General features: G+C 52.3%; 6 protein-coding genes across 6 annotated transcripts; 1 reads left to right on the top strand and 5 right to left on the bottom strand.

Moving 5' to 3' along the window:
* Nucleotides 1-2,869: 2,869 nt before the first annotated feature.
* J4E82_008857 (uncharacterized protein) lies at nucleotides 2,870-4,471 on the bottom strand (the record flags this gene model as incomplete). The annotated part of the gene is made up of 4 exons (XM_051735087.1): nucleotides 2,870-2,987; nucleotides 3,050-3,766; nucleotides 3,822-4,298; nucleotides 4,350-4,471. 4 exons carry the CDS (start codon nucleotides 4,469-4,471, stop codon nucleotides 2,870-2,872), a joined length of 1,434 nt encoding a protein of 477 aa, XP_051585184.1.
* A 995-nt stretch (nucleotides 4,472-5,466) lies between these two features.
* On the bottom strand, nucleotides 5,467-7,142 carry J4E82_008856 (uncharacterized protein; the record flags this gene model as incomplete). Its single annotated transcript, XM_051735086.1, has 2 exons — nucleotides 5,467-6,352; nucleotides 6,406-7,142. 2 exons carry the CDS (start codon nucleotides 7,140-7,142, stop codon nucleotides 5,467-5,469), a joined length of 1,623 nt encoding a protein of 540 aa, XP_051585183.1.
* Nucleotides 7,143-7,611: 469 nt separating this feature from the next.
* J4E82_008855 (uncharacterized protein) lies at nucleotides 7,612-9,952 on the bottom strand (the record flags this gene model as incomplete). The annotated part of the gene is made up of 4 exons (XM_051735085.1): nucleotides 7,612-9,145; nucleotides 9,204-9,689; nucleotides 9,737-9,772; nucleotides 9,834-9,952. 4 exons carry the CDS (start codon nucleotides 9,950-9,952, stop codon nucleotides 7,612-7,614), a joined length of 2,175 nt encoding a protein of 724 aa, XP_051585182.1.
* A 588-nt stretch (nucleotides 9,953-10,540) lies between these two features.
* On the bottom strand, nucleotides 10,541-12,953 carry J4E82_008854 (uncharacterized protein; the record flags this gene model as incomplete). The annotated part of the gene is made up of 2 exons (XM_051735084.1): nucleotides 10,541-12,670; nucleotides 12,720-12,953. The coding sequence occupies 2 exons, from the start codon at nucleotides 12,951-12,953 to the stop codon at nucleotides 10,541-10,543; spliced, it is 2,364 nt and encodes a 787-aa protein (XP_051585181.1).
* Nucleotides 12,954-13,360: 407 nt separating this feature from the next.
* On the top strand, nucleotides 13,361-15,065 carry J4E82_008853 (uncharacterized protein; the record flags this gene model as incomplete). The annotated part of the gene is made up of 2 exons (XM_051735083.1): nucleotides 13,361-13,866; nucleotides 13,940-15,065. The coding sequence occupies 2 exons, from the start codon at nucleotides 13,361-13,363 to the stop codon at nucleotides 15,063-15,065; spliced, it is 1,632 nt and encodes a 543-aa protein (XP_051585180.1).
* Nucleotides 15,066-15,267: 202 nt separating this feature from the next.
* J4E82_008852 (uncharacterized protein) lies at nucleotides 15,268-16,373 on the bottom strand (the record flags this gene model as incomplete). Its single annotated transcript, XM_051735082.1, has 2 exons — nucleotides 15,268-15,893; nucleotides 16,148-16,373. 2 exons carry the CDS (start codon nucleotides 16,371-16,373, stop codon nucleotides 15,268-15,270), a joined length of 852 nt encoding a protein of 283 aa, XP_051585179.1.
* Between the last annotated feature and the right edge of the window lie 1,907 nt (nucleotides 16,374-18,280).

The following is an 18,280-nucleotide window of genomic DNA, read 5'->3' as shown; positions in this document are numbered from 1 at the left end:
GTCTTGGGCAGCCACAGGCGCTGCGATGGTATCGGCGAGGCCCTCATATCTCGAATGATATCTCAATGCTCCAGTGTTGCCACCTTGATGACACGGCTGAAGCGGATACATCTTCTCATACTTGCTTCTAGGCGAAGAGGGCAATGCCGGATCAACGTTGTGGCTATTTATCCTCCGTACTTGCAATAGTTTGGAACAGTCAAAGTGTTCCCGCTAGCAGCTGAAAACAAGTGAATTAGATGTACGCTAGGCTGCTACACATGGTCTCTCCCACGTCATCCTTGCAAGAAGCGCCCACTGGCCATCATCCGCATGCTTATCGCTACCAACACATGGGTTTGACAGAAAGCGAACTTCCAACGGCCTTGTGTCAGATTTGGTGCAGTTTCTTCCATATCGGTGGCCACAATACTGACAGCGAAGAGCGCCACAATATTGAAGGAGCAATGCGCGTCTGCTTACCTGCATCTTGCAGAAAATCCTTCGCGCAGCTCAGAACATTTTGTCCCATTTTTCTCAGGTGAGAAGTCAGCCTTATGGCCTTGTTCACCGTAGTATCAGCCATAGCACACTAAGTGCTTATTCATGCGTATTGGTCTCTGGGCGCGCTTCTTGGAGGCGTCTACTTCATTTTATCGCGCTGTCATGATTCAGGTCCTCGGTTTCAAGTGAAATTGTACGGATGTACGGATCGTGAGCGGCGAATAATTGCTTCCTACACCTCGCGTGCGAACCAGTCGTTCGGCGTCGCCTAGGTCAATGCGGTACATGCAGTGCTTCATCCGCGCGGAAGAAGGAAATTTTGGTGTCGTACAGCTCAACCATACCTCTCTCGCCGAAGAACCGTGACAGATGCTCGCTCGCTCGCAGTTGCGCACTGCATTACTGTGGCAAGTTCCGGTTGCGGTGTACAACAGAAGGTACTGTCGGTACTTCGATCCCCACTCTCAGTGAGGCCGGATCATCAGGGCCCAGGTTTGCAAAGAACCACTCAATCTGGTCGGGTATCTCGATCCCTACGATCATGAACAGGGATTTAATTTTCCGACATGCATGTATTTCAAAAGCTGTATGACGTCCTTCATTTACCACCCGCAGCACAAGGCGACATGAATCGCGCGGAGCAATCACAACCCTGATATTAAGTTATCGTCATAGTCGGTCCTATACCGAGCTGTCTTGCATGATCTGGCAAGTCGCTTGGTTGCTCTCTACGTCTCGAGGCCTACAGGTGAATAGCGACAGTCCTAACACTATCCAACTTCACCTGCACCCTTCAAGAAACTAACCAGTCGCCTTTGAGATGATGGCAAGTCTGTTCCTGCATCTCAGTCTTTCTTTGACAAGCTTCGTGGCAACGAAGTAGCTCCGCTATGTAGATCAACAACAGGGTATATGAACAAGTGCATGCATCTACATGGATTCTGAACGTACGAACGCCTCAGCATATATATGCGCGACACGGTGTGACATGTGCCGTCTACGAATCTCATACACGCTTCCGGTATAGCCTGTAACCTCAAACGGCTTCGTAAAGTAGCAATATGTAATGTTGCGTGGCTGTATAGTACAAGAATTTCATAGCCACGTGGACTTTTGGACGTCGTGTCACTGCTGTCACCCTGACAACATACTACAAATGTTACTCAGACAGCTGTTAGACGCCGTTAGAAACGAGGTTCCACCAGCGAGGTACTACTACAGAATGTCCGACGCCATGCAGCTGTCAGGTACGACTTGCAACGTCCAAGATGTACCCTTGCGTCATAGCCTCCCCATCTTCCGGTGATCTGGCATGCGTGGCGTGCGTGAAGGCAGATCTTATGCATCTGCAGAAGGACGCCTTCCGTGAACGCCTTCCGTCGATAATCTACGATCGAGATAAGTGGCCGCAGTTCCCTGAGCAACACAGAAGTGCCGTCATGTGCGGCAGGCGCCGGTCGTGCATAGCGCGGACATGTGGCTTCAACAGATGCATGCAAGGTTGATCATTCGAATAATGTCCTGTTGAGAGATTTGCATGCGGATACTCGGGAAAGAGCGGCTGGTGGAGGCTGGTGAGGCTGGCAAAGGTTGAACTAGGTAAGAACTAACGGTTCCCTCGGTGACATACAAAGAAGTTTGGTTACCCTAACACTTCGATTCAAGACTACAACCTACTCTAGAGGTATAAATGTTGTGAAAGGATGATGCTCCTGGCACGAACGAGTTTCTATGTTGGTGACAAGAACGAATGCCTGGATGCACAAGTCGTCATCGCCCCTGTCTATAATCTGCCAAGAAAGCCACCACGAACGGAATTAGGCTCCGATCTGTTTGCATATTCGCATGAAAATTAGGAAAGGCATGTATCTTGATTCAGCTGAAGGGGGAACAGCGGCCAAGAGTACGCGATATATGTAGTCTCGTATCTCCAGAGGCGTTCAGTTTATGTCGACGACGACAGTTACTCAATAACATACCACCTAGTGGTTCTAGACATGGGATGGAAGCATACGATTGATATACAGTGGTTATTCGTTGCGCACAGTTATACAGATGACCTAGTGGAGCCTGTACCATAATGAAGCTTCGGAAACGATCCTGGTCAAAAGAGCAGTTCGAGAATAAATGAAAAAGAACTTGTTTGTGTGATGTAGAGATTGTAGTGAGGAAAGGCCACACATGCCACTGTAATGATTGTTCTGATTCGTACTGTACTAAAATTCCCGATAAGCAAAATCATACCTGCCTGTCTTCTCAAATAACAAGAGCAATGCTATTCCACGCTAATCAGAACGACATTGGGAAGCTACGGTTCATTTCAATATATCGAGAGTAGCCCTTGGGTGTTTTTTCTTCGATCGAAGAGAGTCATATCATTCTTCATCTACATGACCATAACAAAGTCCGGATCACGGTCATCGCCTCTACCCTCAAATTCGGCATATTTTCCGCTCGCCTTATCCTTGTTGATTTTCCATACCCACGCAACATTTGCAGCGACCCTGTAAGGTAATGGTCAGTACATCTTCACACAATGGCGATATCTCGAACCGGGTCAACTTACAGTACCCAAGCTGCGCAAAGCAAGCCCAGCATGATACTATGACTCTTGTGAAAGTATGGCCCTTCACTCTTTGGGTACACGAAACTTGCGACGAAACCTCCCGCATTGGCAATCGCGAGTTGGAGTGCAGAAGTAGTGGCGCGTTTATAGTGTCCAGCAGAGTTGTTGCTGTTCCAGGATAGAATGCAAGGCACAGTGGCATACATGCCAGTTGCCATAAGGAAGGTCATTCCGTACTGAACCTTGGGGTTGGTAGTCTGGCTTATAACGCCGTAGCCAATGATTGCAACGGGCAATGTACATAACATGACCGGACCGCGTAGGTTGAGACGATCCGATAGCAAAGCAACTGCCACTGTAAAGACTGATGCTACAGCGTAGGGGATGACAGTCCAGAGCTGTGTTTGATTGGGATCCTTGGCGAACCCATTATTGATGATGGTTGGGAGGAAGAGACCAAAGCTGTAGAGCCCACTGAGGATTGCAAAGTACGCCGTTGCAGTAAGCCAAACTTGGACGTTGAAAACTCCGCGCTTGACCTCTGCCCAGTCGAAGCGTTCGTGAGACGAACTCTGCTCACCGAGCCGGAATCGCGCATGCTCTTTCTCACTTGGCGTAAAGAACTTGGCGGATTCGATGGAGTTGGGTAAGAAGAGCGCGGAGCATACACCGACAAGGACGGTCAAAAGTCCTTCCACTATGAAAATCCAGCGCCAGCTATTGCCGAATTAAGTTAGATTCTAGAGAAAAAGGCTGCGAGCGTATCACTTACCCTTCGAGTCCTCCAGCAGGACCAATCGCGTTGAGTCCTCGGGCTAGCAGGCCACCAAAAGCTCCAGACAATGATGCGGCGGTGTAGAAGATACCGATGCGTAGAGCCAGCTCTTGCCTACGGTAGAAGCCAGCAAGGTAGAGTACCATACCGGGCAGCAGACCTCCCTCCGCGCAACCAAGCAACGCGCGGACAGTAACAAACGAAGCGAAATTGGTGACGAAACCAAGGCACATGGTCAAGATGCCCCACACCGATGTCAGAAGTGGAAGCCATATCTTGGGTGACATTTTCTTGAGCACCAGATTCGAAGGCAGCTCACTGGCGATATATGTAGCGTAGAAAACGCACAATCCGATGGAGTACTGGTGGTCGTTGATCTTGATGTCTCTTTCCAGGCCCAAGATCTTTGCGTTGCCGACGTTGGTGCGGTCGATGAATGAGCACAAGAAGAGGAGAGCGAGGACAGGTAGGATGCTGTTGTTATTAGCACCCTGGTCTCCAGGGCAGAAGAGAACATTAACATACCGAACATCCATCTTGAACAGCAACTTCTTAGCAACCCGGTCGTCGTCACCGAACCCCGCCTCCAACTGCTCACTTCCGCTCCGATTCTCGAGTTTCTCGTCGTGCATCTTATCAAGGCTCATCTTCGCAACCGGTCAAAGTACCGAGAGTAAAAGTGAACCGGGCGTTGGAGGTCCAGCGTGAGCTCTCAGCTCAAAGGAAGAAGAAGAGACCAGCTTTCTTATCCCCCCAACGGTAACTCGTAGCGCACACCGACCTAGCAAAAAGCGACCAGGGCTACCCTATCTGACCCCATGGGGGCGGGCGCATGGGTTGCGGCACAATCGGCTTTATCTGGCATGTCATTGGCGGAGTTGCTCGGCCGTCGAGTGAACCTACCCCAACGCACTCGAGCTTGTGCTGGAAACAAGCATAGCGCTCTTAGGCAGACAGGCGATCGGCAGGCTTGACGACAGCGTGACTGACTCGACGCGTGCGAGCGGGAGTTGTTCTGTTTCCGAGTGTTTGTCATCATGTAGAGATACGAATAACGGCGGAAGATGCATCGGATGGTCGCCATGACGCTGCATCTTTTTGGTGGGGTTGTGGGTGTTGGTAGAGTTTATGGTTTGATCAGCAGAACCAAGCTTTCGTCGCAGAGGGCGGAGGGGCCCATCAAGCAGTGCGAAGCCTTTAAGCCCCGCTTGGACGACTTGGCTGCCCCGAATGTCGGATGGCTACCGCGACGAAAAACCCGCTGCGTTGGGAGATCGTCAACGGTGTCGCAGAATACCATTGTAGTTAACTTCGAAGCTTTCTCCAGGCTATAATACCGAAGGTGGTATCGCAATACACAAAAGCACCAAAGTTGTTCTTTGGATAACCGACGATCGCGTTGTCGCAATCGCGATGCTTTGTTTTTCCAGTAAAGCTGCGCAGCTCTCCGTCACATGATTGAGCTGATCGTCATAGTCAAAACAACGCACAGGATCATCATTCAGAACACTGGACGGTGACGTGCTCACTGCACCGCGATCATGGAGCGTACCCTGATCTCACGCAATCGCTTTGCAAACTGATGCTAATGGTATCGATCGCTAAAGCATACTACATACGCCAGCAAGCCACGGAGAGAGGCCTATTCCATGGTCTTGACGTCCGGCGCAACCTCAAACTTCGCATCTGTCTTCGCCTTGACATCCTCCACACTAACACCAGGCGCAGTCTCTGTAAGGGTCAAAGTACCTCGCTTCCTGTTCACCTCAAACACACACATATCCGTAATAATGGTGCTGACGCACTTGGCTCCGGTCAGAGGCAACTTGCATTCCTGGACGATCTTGCTCGATCCATCCTTGGCAACATGCTCGGTAGCCACTACCACCTTGGTAGCCTCTGGGTTGCTGACGAGATCCATAGCGCCGCCCATGCCCTTGAAAACCTTTCCAGGGACCATGTAATTTGCTAGGTCGCCAGATGCGCTGACTTGAAGGGCACCTAGGATAGAGACATCAACGTGGCCACCACGAATCATGCCGAATGACTCTGCAGAGTCAAATGTTGAGGCGCCAGGTAGAAGCGTAACGGTTTCCTTGCCCGCGTTGATGATGTCTGGGTCGAGCTCGTCCTCGGTAGGGTAAGGGCCCATGCCTAGAATACCGTTCTCGGATTGCAGCCACACCTTCACACCATCGGGCACGAAAGATGCCGCTGCCGTCGGAATGCCGACACCCAAGTTGACATAGTATCCTTGCTTCAGCTCCTTCGCCGCCCGTCGAGCGATTCGGTCGCGACGCTCTGCGGCCTCGTTCTTGGAGGATGTGTCTGTAGAAGCAGCGGGCTTTCGAAGCTTCTTGATCTCGACGTTTTTGGGTGCGGTAGAGGGAACGATGCGGTCGACGAAGATACCAGGGAGGTCGATGTCGTTTGCATCAAAGGTGCCAACTGGGACGATTTCTTCGGCTTCAACGATGGTTAGGCGGGCAGCTTTGGCCATGATCGGACCAAACGCTTTGGTGGTGTATCTTTCGGACGTGTTAGCCATAGTGTTCACAGCATTGGATAGCGCGGTTGTTACCTGAAAACACAGTTACCGGCCTCATCTGCTTTGTGTGCTCGAATAATCGCGACATCGCCGGTCAAAGCAGTCTCCATGAGGAACTTCTTGCCATTGAACTCTCTGACCTCCCTCTTCTGACCGAACCCGACAGCTTTTCCCTCTTTGTCAAACTTGGCGGGAATCTCTCCATCCTGCAATAAAGTGTTGACGGCTGTGGGTGTGTAGAATGCTGGAATGCCTGCGCCACCAGCTCTTATCCTCTCCGCAAGCGTACCTTGCGGACATAGCTCGATCTCTATACCACCGCTCAAATATTGCTTCTCCAACGCCTTGTTGTTTCCCAGAAAGCTAATGATGAGCTTCTTGACTTGTCCATTCTTTGTAAGATGCGCTAAGCCTCCTACATCCTCAATGCCAGCATTGTTGGAGACGGCTGTCAGAGAATGTAATGATTGTTGACCGCGTTTCTTCATCGCTCCAATGAGCGTATCTGCTACACCACACAGCCCAAAGCCTGCACTCAGGACGGTCGATCCCGGTTGCACGTCCGCGACTGCTTCGTCCGCATCTTTGAAAAGTTTCGATTTCGAACGGTCAATTGTCGGAGCGCTTTGACTGATGCTGCGCAGCTGACCTGCAAACCGCCATCGCGGTGGGAGTCGCGCGGCTCGTAATTGTGCGGGGAGAGGACGCTTGGAACATAACCGTGATGGCAGAGCTGCAAGCAGCCTATATGACGCAGGTAGCGAGTCCATTGTGAGGCGCGTAAAAAACAGCAGCAGGAGAGGCAGTCAAATTAAATCGTAGGTTAAGGAGGCTCAAGAAGCTCCGACTTGTCGAGATACGGGCTAAAGTTTTGCGATTGATGTCCGAACGAAAGTCATCAGACGCGTGCGTCAACCGCGCAGTAGCGTAACGTCATGCATCTGGCATCCGTCGGCGTCATTTCAACTACCGAACATGGAGCGACTTTGGAGCTTGGAGCGGGGCTTCATTTGCCGCGAAATCATATGAGGTTTAGCCTCTAGCGAATTCCGAGGTTGTGCCATCCTCCAAGTTCTCTCCTACTTGGCGACCCGTCAAACGCTATCCACTCTGCTCCGCGACTAGCACAGGCTGGTAACGGGCAGCGTGAAAACATCCCTATAAATCAGAGACCTGTTCAAGGTTCCTAAAATGCTTTGAACCGGTTAGAAAGACTGTCAAGCAGCTTCTTCTCAAGCATTACGGGAAGTTGAAGTCCGGTAGATTCATCCAGTCCGTCCATAATGGATTGCTGTCATTCCAAGGCAGATCCAACAGCGCCGTTGAAAACAGGTCTGAGTTGGTCACAGTCTCGTTAACTTCATTGTACGACATGGCCGAAAAGTCAAGCGTGTCCGGCCAGTAGCTAGAAATCGGATCCGGGCCCATCGTGTGGTTCTCGGGCAATGCTTCATTGACCTTGTATGACGGTGACAGAAGGTCTGGTATGGCCATGGATGATGGTGCAGGATCGTGCGATGGCAATCGGATCATCCTTTCAATGTCCGGCGCCTGCTTGACGAGAACGCGCAAGAAGCGACCGTAAACAACGGAGGCACCGTTGCGATGAATTGGTGTGCTGCCTATACGCTCAAGAACCGTTGCTGTGTCTTCGATGAGATGTCGAACACTTGGGGCAAGGCTCTTCTTGTTTCCACTACCCTCCGGTACGGGTGCACTCAAAGCGAGTGCTATGCTTGCAGCAAAACAAATCATCGTGACTGTGTTATTCGGCATCGACTTGAGACGAGACTCGCCTTGGATTGCCGCGCGCATAACGTTGAGTGCAGAAGATAGTGCCGACTTGCGGAATGATCGCTTGACTTCTGGAGGTGCGCTTGGGTGATTAAGAAGCATTGAATAGGTCGAAAGTCGTGTATGTGTGACCAGAATTTCGACATACGGAGGTAGACTCTTACTCTCTGGATCAGCGATCACAGAAGGCCAGGCTCGAGACCAGCTATCGAAGAAGCTTTCGACAGACCCGTCAATTTCTTGGGCGACCTTTGAGCCCACCTCGACAAGACGATAGTTGTCACAGCGCGTTCGCACCTCAGCAAAGAGGTCATCAAGATCGCGGCGGAGTACTGCCATCGATATGAGCGGTCCGTCCTGGGCATCAGCGTACTGATTGAAGTGCCACTTGTCGCAGTACTGAATCAAAGACGTTTTGGGAACACAGTAGCTGCGGCCGCGGGCTAGGCAGACTCCGCGTTCCAATACAAACAGGGAGATCCAGACCCTTTCTCTGCGCCGCAGAAGTCGCTGGCCCCATTCCGAGTTTGGGTCGACATCTTCGAAGCCGTCCATAGCCAGTGCTTTTCTTGCGTGGAGACACTCAGCCTTCGGTATCTGCCTAACGACTTCCTGGTCGAAAGATATAGACGGTGTGATTACTTTATCCAGCATTAAGTCCAGTGCGATGGATAGAGCTGTAGCCAAGTAGAGACTGGTATCATCATCGCTCGCATGCGACCCTGGAGGCATCCAAGGTATACTGACCATGAAAGCTAGCACGATTTCGACAGATCTGTACTTTCGAGTGATGACCTGTTCTGCCAGAAACCTGCGATGCAGTAGTAGCCGCTTAGCCAGAGCAGAGGTTTCTGGCAGAAAGATGGCAGTCATAGCTAGTAACGTAGTGAACAAGAAGGCTGAGCGGTTCCGGACAAAAGGCAACGTGTGTACCAACGGGTCGAGTCCCCAGCGCGTATGCGCTAGTTTCTTGTGAAAACTAGATTCTGCAAGTCACTTCGGTGTATCTGCAATGAAGATGTCGATGCCGAACTTACTACTGTAGAAGCATCTCAGCTTCATCCTTGGTCACAAGACCAACATCGATCGGATCCAATCCTGAGCCCTGATCAAGATTTGCCTTCATGGGCAGGAAAAAATGATGAACGTCCAGAAAAGCGCTCTGTTCGCTGCCATTGAACCTGCCTTCTGGACTGGCGGTACTCGGATTGTACGATTGTGGTGTTGCAATCCGTAGATCCGATGCCCGAGCGAGGAGCTGGAGCGGGTTCTCGACATCTTCAACAGCGAGCTGGTCATCGCTTGAAGTGCCAACGAGATTGTTTACTGATGCTTGTGGGTACACCTCTGAGGCCGGAGACGTGTCCGGGTTCTGGTTCTGGTTCGAGTCCTCGTCCCTTTGTGCCTCGTTTAGGAGTTGTTGCAGCTGCTGCAGCGTACTCTGACTCGTAGCTGCATCCGACTTCCTCTTCTTAATGGCTTCCTCGACCTGGTATATCGCTTTCTCTAAGCCTGATCGTTTGCTTCCAGATTGTCAGCCTAGTTGGCATGATCAGAACTGATCGCTTACTTTTTTACACCCTTTTGTCTACCAATATGAAACTCGCTAGATGAAGGTATGCGAAGTCAGTGTGTATCTCACATGCAGTTCGTACAGGCACACTTACGGAATGATGCACTCAATGCCGACGTTCTGGCATCGCTCGCATATCGGCGCGCCTTCTGTGCGCCGACATTTAATTTTGCTTTTGCGGCAGTTGAGACATGCCGCTTGTTTGACGTTCATTCCTTTGACCTTGCCCTATTATGTTCGGCAACGCTATATGACCGTTCTGTAGTCTGAACTGGGCGTCTCCGGCATAGCTTGGATGGCCGCACGAAGTCTCTATAGCTGGGGATTTGAGTTGGGCTTTTTTCTCTTCACTGAGCCTCAGAAACAATGTCTACAACAGACCCAAAGATCATGGTATGCGACGCAAGGCGGAACAAAGGAAGACGAAACGCGCCGAAAAGCTCCTCGGTGCATCCGCGTGCGTGTGGAGGTGTGCTAGCTGATTGTGCGCTAGCATGGACCCTGGTCTTGTACATGGCAGGCGCCCCAGCTTCAAACCTCGGAATAACTTCCGCTGACTTGAAGCTTGCCCAGGCCCGGCCACGCATTGCGACAAGATGCAACCAGGCTGGACTCGCCGTGAACATCGCGTGCGCTTTCGCCACTGGTCGGCGGTCAGAGACGTATCGTATGTCAAAGGCAATGTAGCGCCGGATGAGATATACTCCCCGTGGACCGAGGGTATGATGTATGTATTGACGTCTAAGCATGGGTATCTGTTTGGAAACTGCTACTTGAGTGTAATGAAACTGCACGCCAATATCAAGAAGCAGAGCCTGAGGGTTCGTCTTCCACTGTTACCGCCCTCTCTTTGCCTTTGGCGCTCGCACTTGAATCCAATCTCTCATGCGTCGCGAGATCGTTTCCAGCCTTGTTTTCATCTCTCTGCTCGCGCTGTGCTTGAGCCTCTTCTTCCCTTCTCCTCGCATCTTCCTCCTGACGTTCCCTTTCTTCTTGGGCTGCCACCCGTTCAAGTCTTTCCCTTTCCTCCTGCGCGTGTACCATTCGCTCTCCAACACCAGGAAACAGACTGGCAACGAATAGAGCAAAAGCGCGTTCGACGGTGCGCATGCTGTCTCTAATCCACCCAAATCTTTGGTCTCTCCTCTGCTGCAATAATCTCCTAGCCGCTTCCTCAGGCGATAGGTTGCCTCGCTGCTGGGTTTGGCGTTGGTTGTTGGGCTGAGCCACACGGTCGGCCAGGGCCCCTACGGGAAGCAGGGCCTCGAAGTGACGACGTACAAGATTGAACTGCTCTTGGAACACACCTACTTGTGCCAGATAAACCACACCAGCAACAATACCGAGCATGATGGGCCTATAGAGACCACCACCTCCTGCAAAGAAGTAGACAAATGCAGCCAGTTTGAAAATGAGCCACAAGTGCCCAAAAACGTTGATCATACGATCATTTTCTTCTGGTTGGTTCGCATTCGCGTTTGCATTTGCAATCGGATCCTCGTTTTGGTTCTGCATTTGATTGTGTGCTTGGTCCTGATTGTAAGCCTGACCACCAGCCTCTGGTTGTTGTGTTGGTGTTGGTTGGAGGTTTGCCAGTTGATTGTGCAGCTGAGTCGATCCTTGTGCCATGTGCTGCCCTAGCCCAGCAATAAGCTGTCTATTCTGGGAAAACTGGGTTGTGAAGCTCTGGAATAGCATTGTGGAAACCATAGGAGCCGTAGTGTATGTGCCTTGCTGGTCAAAGAGAAGACCAACAGGTCCCTGTGGGCTGGATAAGAGGAACAACTCGGCTGGTGCATCTGCAGAGGGAGTCTGCGTAGCATTCTGTGCTCGTGGTTGTGATGTAGTTGGCACGGCTGGCGTCATGACTGGAGCACCTGGTATTGTGCCGGTGAATACACCAGCGGTCGGCGGATCTGTGGATGTAGCTCGGGTGCTTGATTGACTGGAAATAGGACTGCCCTGTTGCCGATCAAGTATGATGTTCAATTCTAACGCATCTACCCTAATTTCGGTAACCGAACGTCGTAGCGCTACCACTTCCGGTTCGGTAGGCAGGAGGGAAAGGGCCCGCTCGACAACGTTCAGGTTCTGGTTGATCGTGTTCAGGTGTTGGCGTATGTAGTCAATTCGCCAAATAGGTAGCTGTAAGGGGAGGTGGTTTGATATCGAAGGTCGATCGGTTTGTGTGCTTGGCTCGCGCGTGGGCTGTAGTAGCGTACGCACATTTTCCATCTCCCGTTGTGTTTCCTGGAAGATGGTCTGAATCCGTGGCAATAAGCGCTGTGCACTGTCATGGCCCATTGAGGGAAGAACGCCTGGTGGAATTGGTGGACGAGCGAAACCCAGTGGATGTGGAAGAGCAAATGCAGGAACAGGCGGCTGAACTCGCGCAGGTAAGTTGACGTGGTTGTATGTGACTGTCCACCGCGCCCCATTGGGTCCAACACCTTCGCGCCGCAGTGGTTGGTCGCCATGGCCGGGAAGATTGGGTAGCCCCATTGCTGGCAGGGGCGTTGCACCGGGAAGCGGCGATTGAGCGGCATCAGCAGGTCGCTGTGTCTCTTGTCCAGGCTGCTCAGATGTCGCGTTTGGAACTCGCTCGCTATCCTGTTGTCCTTGTTGTGCCATGGCGTGAGCAAGTTGGTGCTGTACCTGTTGAGGCAGAGGAATGGGGATCACGTGTGCTTGGGCTCCCGGGAGATGGTGCTGGTGGGGTTGCGGTAATGGTGGTATTGAATTTGGTCGAGTCTGCGGCAGCGTCCTGAACGGGTTCGTCTGAAGCGGATTTGCAGGCAGAGCTGGAGCTTGGGGACGAACAAGATTGGGCGGAACGGTTGAAGACGGCGGAGCAGGTGATGCTGAAGGGTTCCCAGCAGTAGGGAGCTCTCGTAGTACCAGATGGAGGCTCTGGTCTTTGCTCTCACGAATCTACATTCACTGTTAGCCCATGTCTGCTGCTTGCGATTGGCGATCCTACGTTGTCAACACCGAACACATTGCTTAGTGTGTCGGCATCGTTGGCCACGACCCTCCCCCGGTAGATCAGGCGCATGCGTTCAGGTGCAGGCTTGGAGGGCGCCGCATCCTGTATGCGGCTGCGAAGCTCCTTGACGGTGGTTGAAGCGGGTACGTCTGCGAGATTCACGCCGCCCTCCACCTCAGTCGAGGGGGAGAGGATCTTGAGGTTGATGGTCTGCGCTTCTTCCGCCATGGTCGCTGTGTGGGTAGCGGCAGACTATGGGGAGAGGCGAAGTGTGCAGATAGATGGGAGTAGAGAAGTGACGACGTGTCCGTTCTAGAGCTCGGTGTCAACAACCTTGGGAGCCACGGTCACGCCTGCCATCTACGGTGGTCTTCTTTGTTGCCAGAGCAGTTCAAACGTCAACTTGGGCCGCCGTCCCGATGTGCCAGATGTTGCAACTTTGGGCGCACGCGATGCAGCAGTCGACGGTGGACGATGGCGACGTGCGGAGCCATGGCCGTTGCGCGCTAGAGAGGCGTCGCAGGTGGATACGTCATTGGTCAACCGAGCAGGTCGATTTTCCCTCCACCACGCGACGCCTTCGCCTGCCATCTTTGCTGGGGAATTGCTCGTTGGCGATGCATTAAGCCACAGCCATGGCGTCTCCCTGTTCACGCCAGCTCATGCGGGCTCCTCTGCGCCCGCGCTTCGCTACCCACACATGCCCCAATGCGCGCCTCTCGGTCCCCTCACGCACCTTCTCGTCGACCCGCGCAACATGTGACAAGCAGAACTTCCACCGCAAAGAGTCGTTCCGGTCCCGGCTCAACGCGGCGCTCAACAAGACCAAGATCAAGTGGGAGCCCATCCCGATAGCCCTGGGCATTGGCTTCCTCGGCGCATTCCAGCTGTACCGCATACAGCGCAGGGAAAAGCACACAGAGGTCGAGAGGCAGAATGGCGACGAGGGCGCGCCAGACAGCCAGGGCCGGCCCAAGAAGCGCGAGAGGATACGGCCGAGCGGGCCATGGACAGTCCAGGTCATGTCCACGCTGCCGCTCAAGGCTCTCTCGCGCGTCTGGGGGCGCTTCAACGAGATCGACATTCCCTACTACCTCCGCGTCCCCGGCTTCAAGCTCTACTCGTGGATCTTCGGCGTCAAGTGAGTACTCGATGTTTTCCAAGATAACGTTCGAAATGTTGCCATTGGGAGAAGTTGCGTGCTGACCAGCCAGTCTCTCCGAGGTCTCAGAGCCTGATCTCCATGTCTACCCCAATCTCGCCGCCTTCTTCTACCGCACCCTCAAACCCGGCGTCCGCCCTCTAGATCCCAACCCCAACGCCGTCCTGTCCCCCGCAGACGGCAAGGTCATCCAATTCGGCACCATCGAGCACGGCGAAGTCGAGCAAGTCAAGGGCGTGACATACAGTCTGGACGCCCTCCTAGGCTCCACCAAGCCAAGTACGCCCGCCCAGAACGTCGCAGGCTCGCAGGTCATTGCCAGCGAGCACGAAAAGACAGCCAAGGACGAAGAAGACACGGTCCGTGCCGACGAGGAATTTGCCAACGTGAACGGCATCTCCTACACTCTCCCCAACCTGTTCTCGGGGCCATGGCCAAAAGGCGGAAAACCAGCCGAAATGCCAACCGATCAATCTACCGCACCAGCCGCCTCTTCAGAAGCTGAGGTTCGCGCAGAGATGGCCCTGAGTGAAGCTGAGCGCCCCTGGTGGGCTCCCGCGTCTCAGAAGACACCCACAGCACTCTACTACTGCGTCGTATACCTCGCACCAGGAGACTACCACCGTTTCCATTCTCCCGTATCGTGGGTCGTCGAATCGCGTCGCCACTTCGCTGGTGAACTGTACAGCGTATCGCCATACCTGCAACGCACCATGCCCGGCCTGTTCACATTGAACGAGCGCGTCGTGCTACTCGGTCGTTGGCGATGGGGTTTCTTCTCCTATACACCTGTCGGCGCAACCAACGTCGGCTCCATCAAGATCAACTTCGATCGCGAACTCCGCACCAACAGCCTCACCACCGATACTGCCGCCGACCGTGCCGCCGAAGAAGCTGCTGCGCGAGGTGAACCTTACTCGGGATTCGCCGAGGCCTCTTACACCTCAGCTAGTCGCGTATTGGGTGGTCACTCTCTCAAGCGCGGTGAAGAGATGGGTGGTTTCCAGCTGGGAAGCACCATCGTACTGGTCTTCGAGGCGCCAAAGGGCTTAAGACCCAGTCTTGACGAGGGCTTCACTGGCACGGAGAGGAAAGGCGGGTTCAAGTGGAATATTGAACAGGGGATGAAGGTCAAGGTCGGAGAGGCCTTGGGATATGTGGAAGAGGTACAACAATAGTCGACGCACTCAACTCATGCATGCGCAGCAAATGATACCATCTAGCAACCCGAATGTCAATTCTTTGGCGATAATTATTCAAGTCTTTGTATTTGCTCAAGCCGTCGAAACTAGACCTTGTCTAGTTCTCTTTCCTGATCGCTAATTGCTCAGTCTTCCATCTCATCCTCTCTCATGTCATCCACCCCCGCTCACTGTCACCTCACGATGCCCTCGAAAACTTCAGTGAAGCGACCACATAAATTATGGCGCAAGCCACAACAACAATCACCACCATTCCGGCCAAAGCCACCATGACATGATGGAGGATCCTCCGAGTGCGTTGGCGTTGAAGAGTATTTGCTGTTGAAGAGGAGGACGGCGAGTAGTAACACCGTGTTGTAACGGTCGAGTTTGGCAGTGGGCCCAGCTCAACGTCGCTGGCGTTGGTGTTGACGTTGGTGATGTTGGCGCGATTAATGTGTCGCTCTGATGGGACTTGAGACCGGATGCTTGTCTTGTCTTTGGGTGCGTCCAATGTTGAGGTGTCTAATTTCGTTGCGGTGATGACAGTATTGTTGTTGGGGACGTAGCGAGTAGTTGAGAGATCGAGGTGATGGTATGGTGTTGCATTGTGGTCAGGTATCTCAGAAAAATCCGCAATGGATTGGTTCTTGTCGGACACAACATCTTCTCGCTCTGTATCTGCCATTTGAAGAGTGATATGGTCTATATTATATGGTTCAGTCGATACCGTCTCTGGGGCCGGCGAAGAGACACTGCTGGATGATAAAGCCTCAAAATTTGTAACGACGCTGTGGAGAGCAGAGAAGCTAAACATGTTGAAATCTGTAGGTCAAAACTTATGCGAATAACGATGTCCAAGGTGAAAGTGAATGTGAATGTGAAAGCGGGCTTGAACGCCGATCTGAGTTGTACACAATGCGCATACGTTCCATGTATGTAGAACATAGGCTTTAGTGGTTGATCATACTTGGAGAGAGGCTGTGTTCCTCGACTTTTTTTTTGTAATGTACAAGAGAAAATACAGCTTCGTGCCCTCGGTCCGTTATCCCAACATGTCTACGACCGTCTCTACCTACCTTCGATCCCATCGTAACCTTCACCTCTTTGTCTCCTCCAGACCTCCAGGCCCACCAATACCCAAAACCCAATAATTACCAATACCGCTCCTGCAATCTTGATCCTAATCATCCTTGCATCCCTCCTCCTTTGGTCGTCTCCCATAGTCATGACGCGAGCCTCCCATATACGGCGCTGCGGAAGCGTACCAAGTTCCACATCGTATGGGTGAGCAGGTGCGCGCATGAAGAGGCGAGATATGAAACTTCCGGTTTGCGCAGGTTGGGGACAAGGTGGCAGATTTGTTGGAAACGGTGATGTCGTTGATAGTGGTGACATCAGTTCTGGAGTGGGGAACAAGACAAAGACTGGTGTACATCTCGGTGCAGTAGTTGATAGCGGCCATTCTGGATGCGTGATTGCTGGGGATTTCGGTGGGGATGGTAGCCGCTTGCCTGGGTGGGGGACTGTTGGCGACTGAAGCGGGACCTCATGTGATGATGATGCTGTTGCAATCTTTGGGTATAGTAGTGAGGATAGTGGCTGGCGTACGGTTGTTGGTAGCAGCCCTTTTGGCGGCTCTGATGCGGGTATTGCGTCGGCAGTTGATGCCATGACTTGTGGGTTCTCGGAGCCTTCTGTCCAAGGAATGGCCTTACAAACCGAATTCGACATGTACTCGTAGTGTTGAGTCACAAAGCGGTATGGATTGGGTAAACAAATGAACGATGGAAAAATGCCAGACCGACAAACGCGTACTGACTAATGAGCGTTTAGGCTCGAAAGTGAAGTGAAAGGGGAACTGAGATTTAGTTTGAGTATTGCGAGATGTAATTCTTCCCTTTTCTATGCTGCCATTCAAGCCATCGTCAACACCTCTCGCCTTTCGCCCATTCATCGTCTCGCTCTTGATTACCAACGACTTCCCTACTTTCAATGATCAAGGTGGGCGTGCAATGATTCCACTTCGCAACACTCGCTTCCTCCAAGGGCCAAAAGTTATCACGAACTTTTACCCTCGAGGAATTAACTCACCCATACGGAGATGTAGATGCCGGTCAATGTGTGGAAGCATGTAATGTTCAGGGCCAGTCACGCGTACGCGTGACACCAAACCTGACGAGGACCTCGTGTACGAATCACTCTGTAGAGTCTCCACCCTAGCTTCGCAGAACTGCATATCTGCTGTAGCTCGACCGAGGGAGGGAGTTATGTACCGCTATATGAAATGGTCGGAACATAGTTTCAGTCTCTAAAGATGGTATCAAACCAACTCTGAGCGTGCGACAGTCCAGAAGTAGCCTCTCATCCCTCCACAAGGCAGTACTGGCGTGTGAGAAGTGAGTGACCATATCATCCATCTTGAATCAACCAGCAATATTCTGTTGGTAATGACCTGCGCAAGACCTTCGCTAGTGACTGTTTACTTTGGATTTAGAATAATGCCGGCTTCTGAGTTGATTCTTTGGCGGGTAGCAAGTATCGATAGGCTAGAGAAGGTCTGTGGACGACTTTAATGGAGTATACAGATCAGACTGATTCCGGAGAACTTCTCTCAAACTGTGGTCCCTCTCCAAGGAAACGATCGATGGTGTTAGCAAGCTGGATGAGATGGCTTTCGCTCCAAAAGATACAAATAGGATTTGGGCTTTGCGGTGCGCTGTATTCACTGGGAGACGCTCATAGAGGGAGTCGATGCCTGAACGGGTTCTGCAATGTAGTAGAGTGGCTTGTGTAGGAGCGGTACCTCTGGAGCATAGTTCGTCTACATCCTGCCGTAGTTCGGAACTCTGTCAGTGCACTTACCATAGTAAAGCACCTGCAATGTTCGTCTGGCATCCAAAGTTCGAAGTTTATAGCTGGGCAGTATTGCTGTTGCTTGTAGTTGGTAGAGTACTGGTTGGTCGAGGTGACCCGTCAGACCCGTGCTGCCAACTTGTTCGTGCCTACAGACTGAGCAGGCCAGTAGTAGATACCCTGTGGTAGGTCGTCGATTAATGCCACCTCTGTGCATGCGCCATTGAAGGAAAGGAGGCGCGGGACAATTTCCCAAACTAAAGTCGTTCCTTGCAGTGCCGTACTCGTGCAGATAGGAGCTATCTATGCACCTTCGAGGAGGCGCGCATACCCGCTTCGACCGACATGCTTAGGTA

Source organism: Alternaria postmessia (assembly GCF_024291825.1).
Source record: "Alternaria postmessia strain BMP 2775 chromosome Unknown scaffold_76, whole genome shotgun sequence".
NCBI lineage: Eukaryota > Fungi > Ascomycota > Dothideomycetes > Pleosporales > Pleosporaceae > Alternaria > Alternaria postmessia.
Note: the sequence above shows the minus strand (reverse complement) of the source record. Positions and strands in the feature narration are given on the sequence as shown.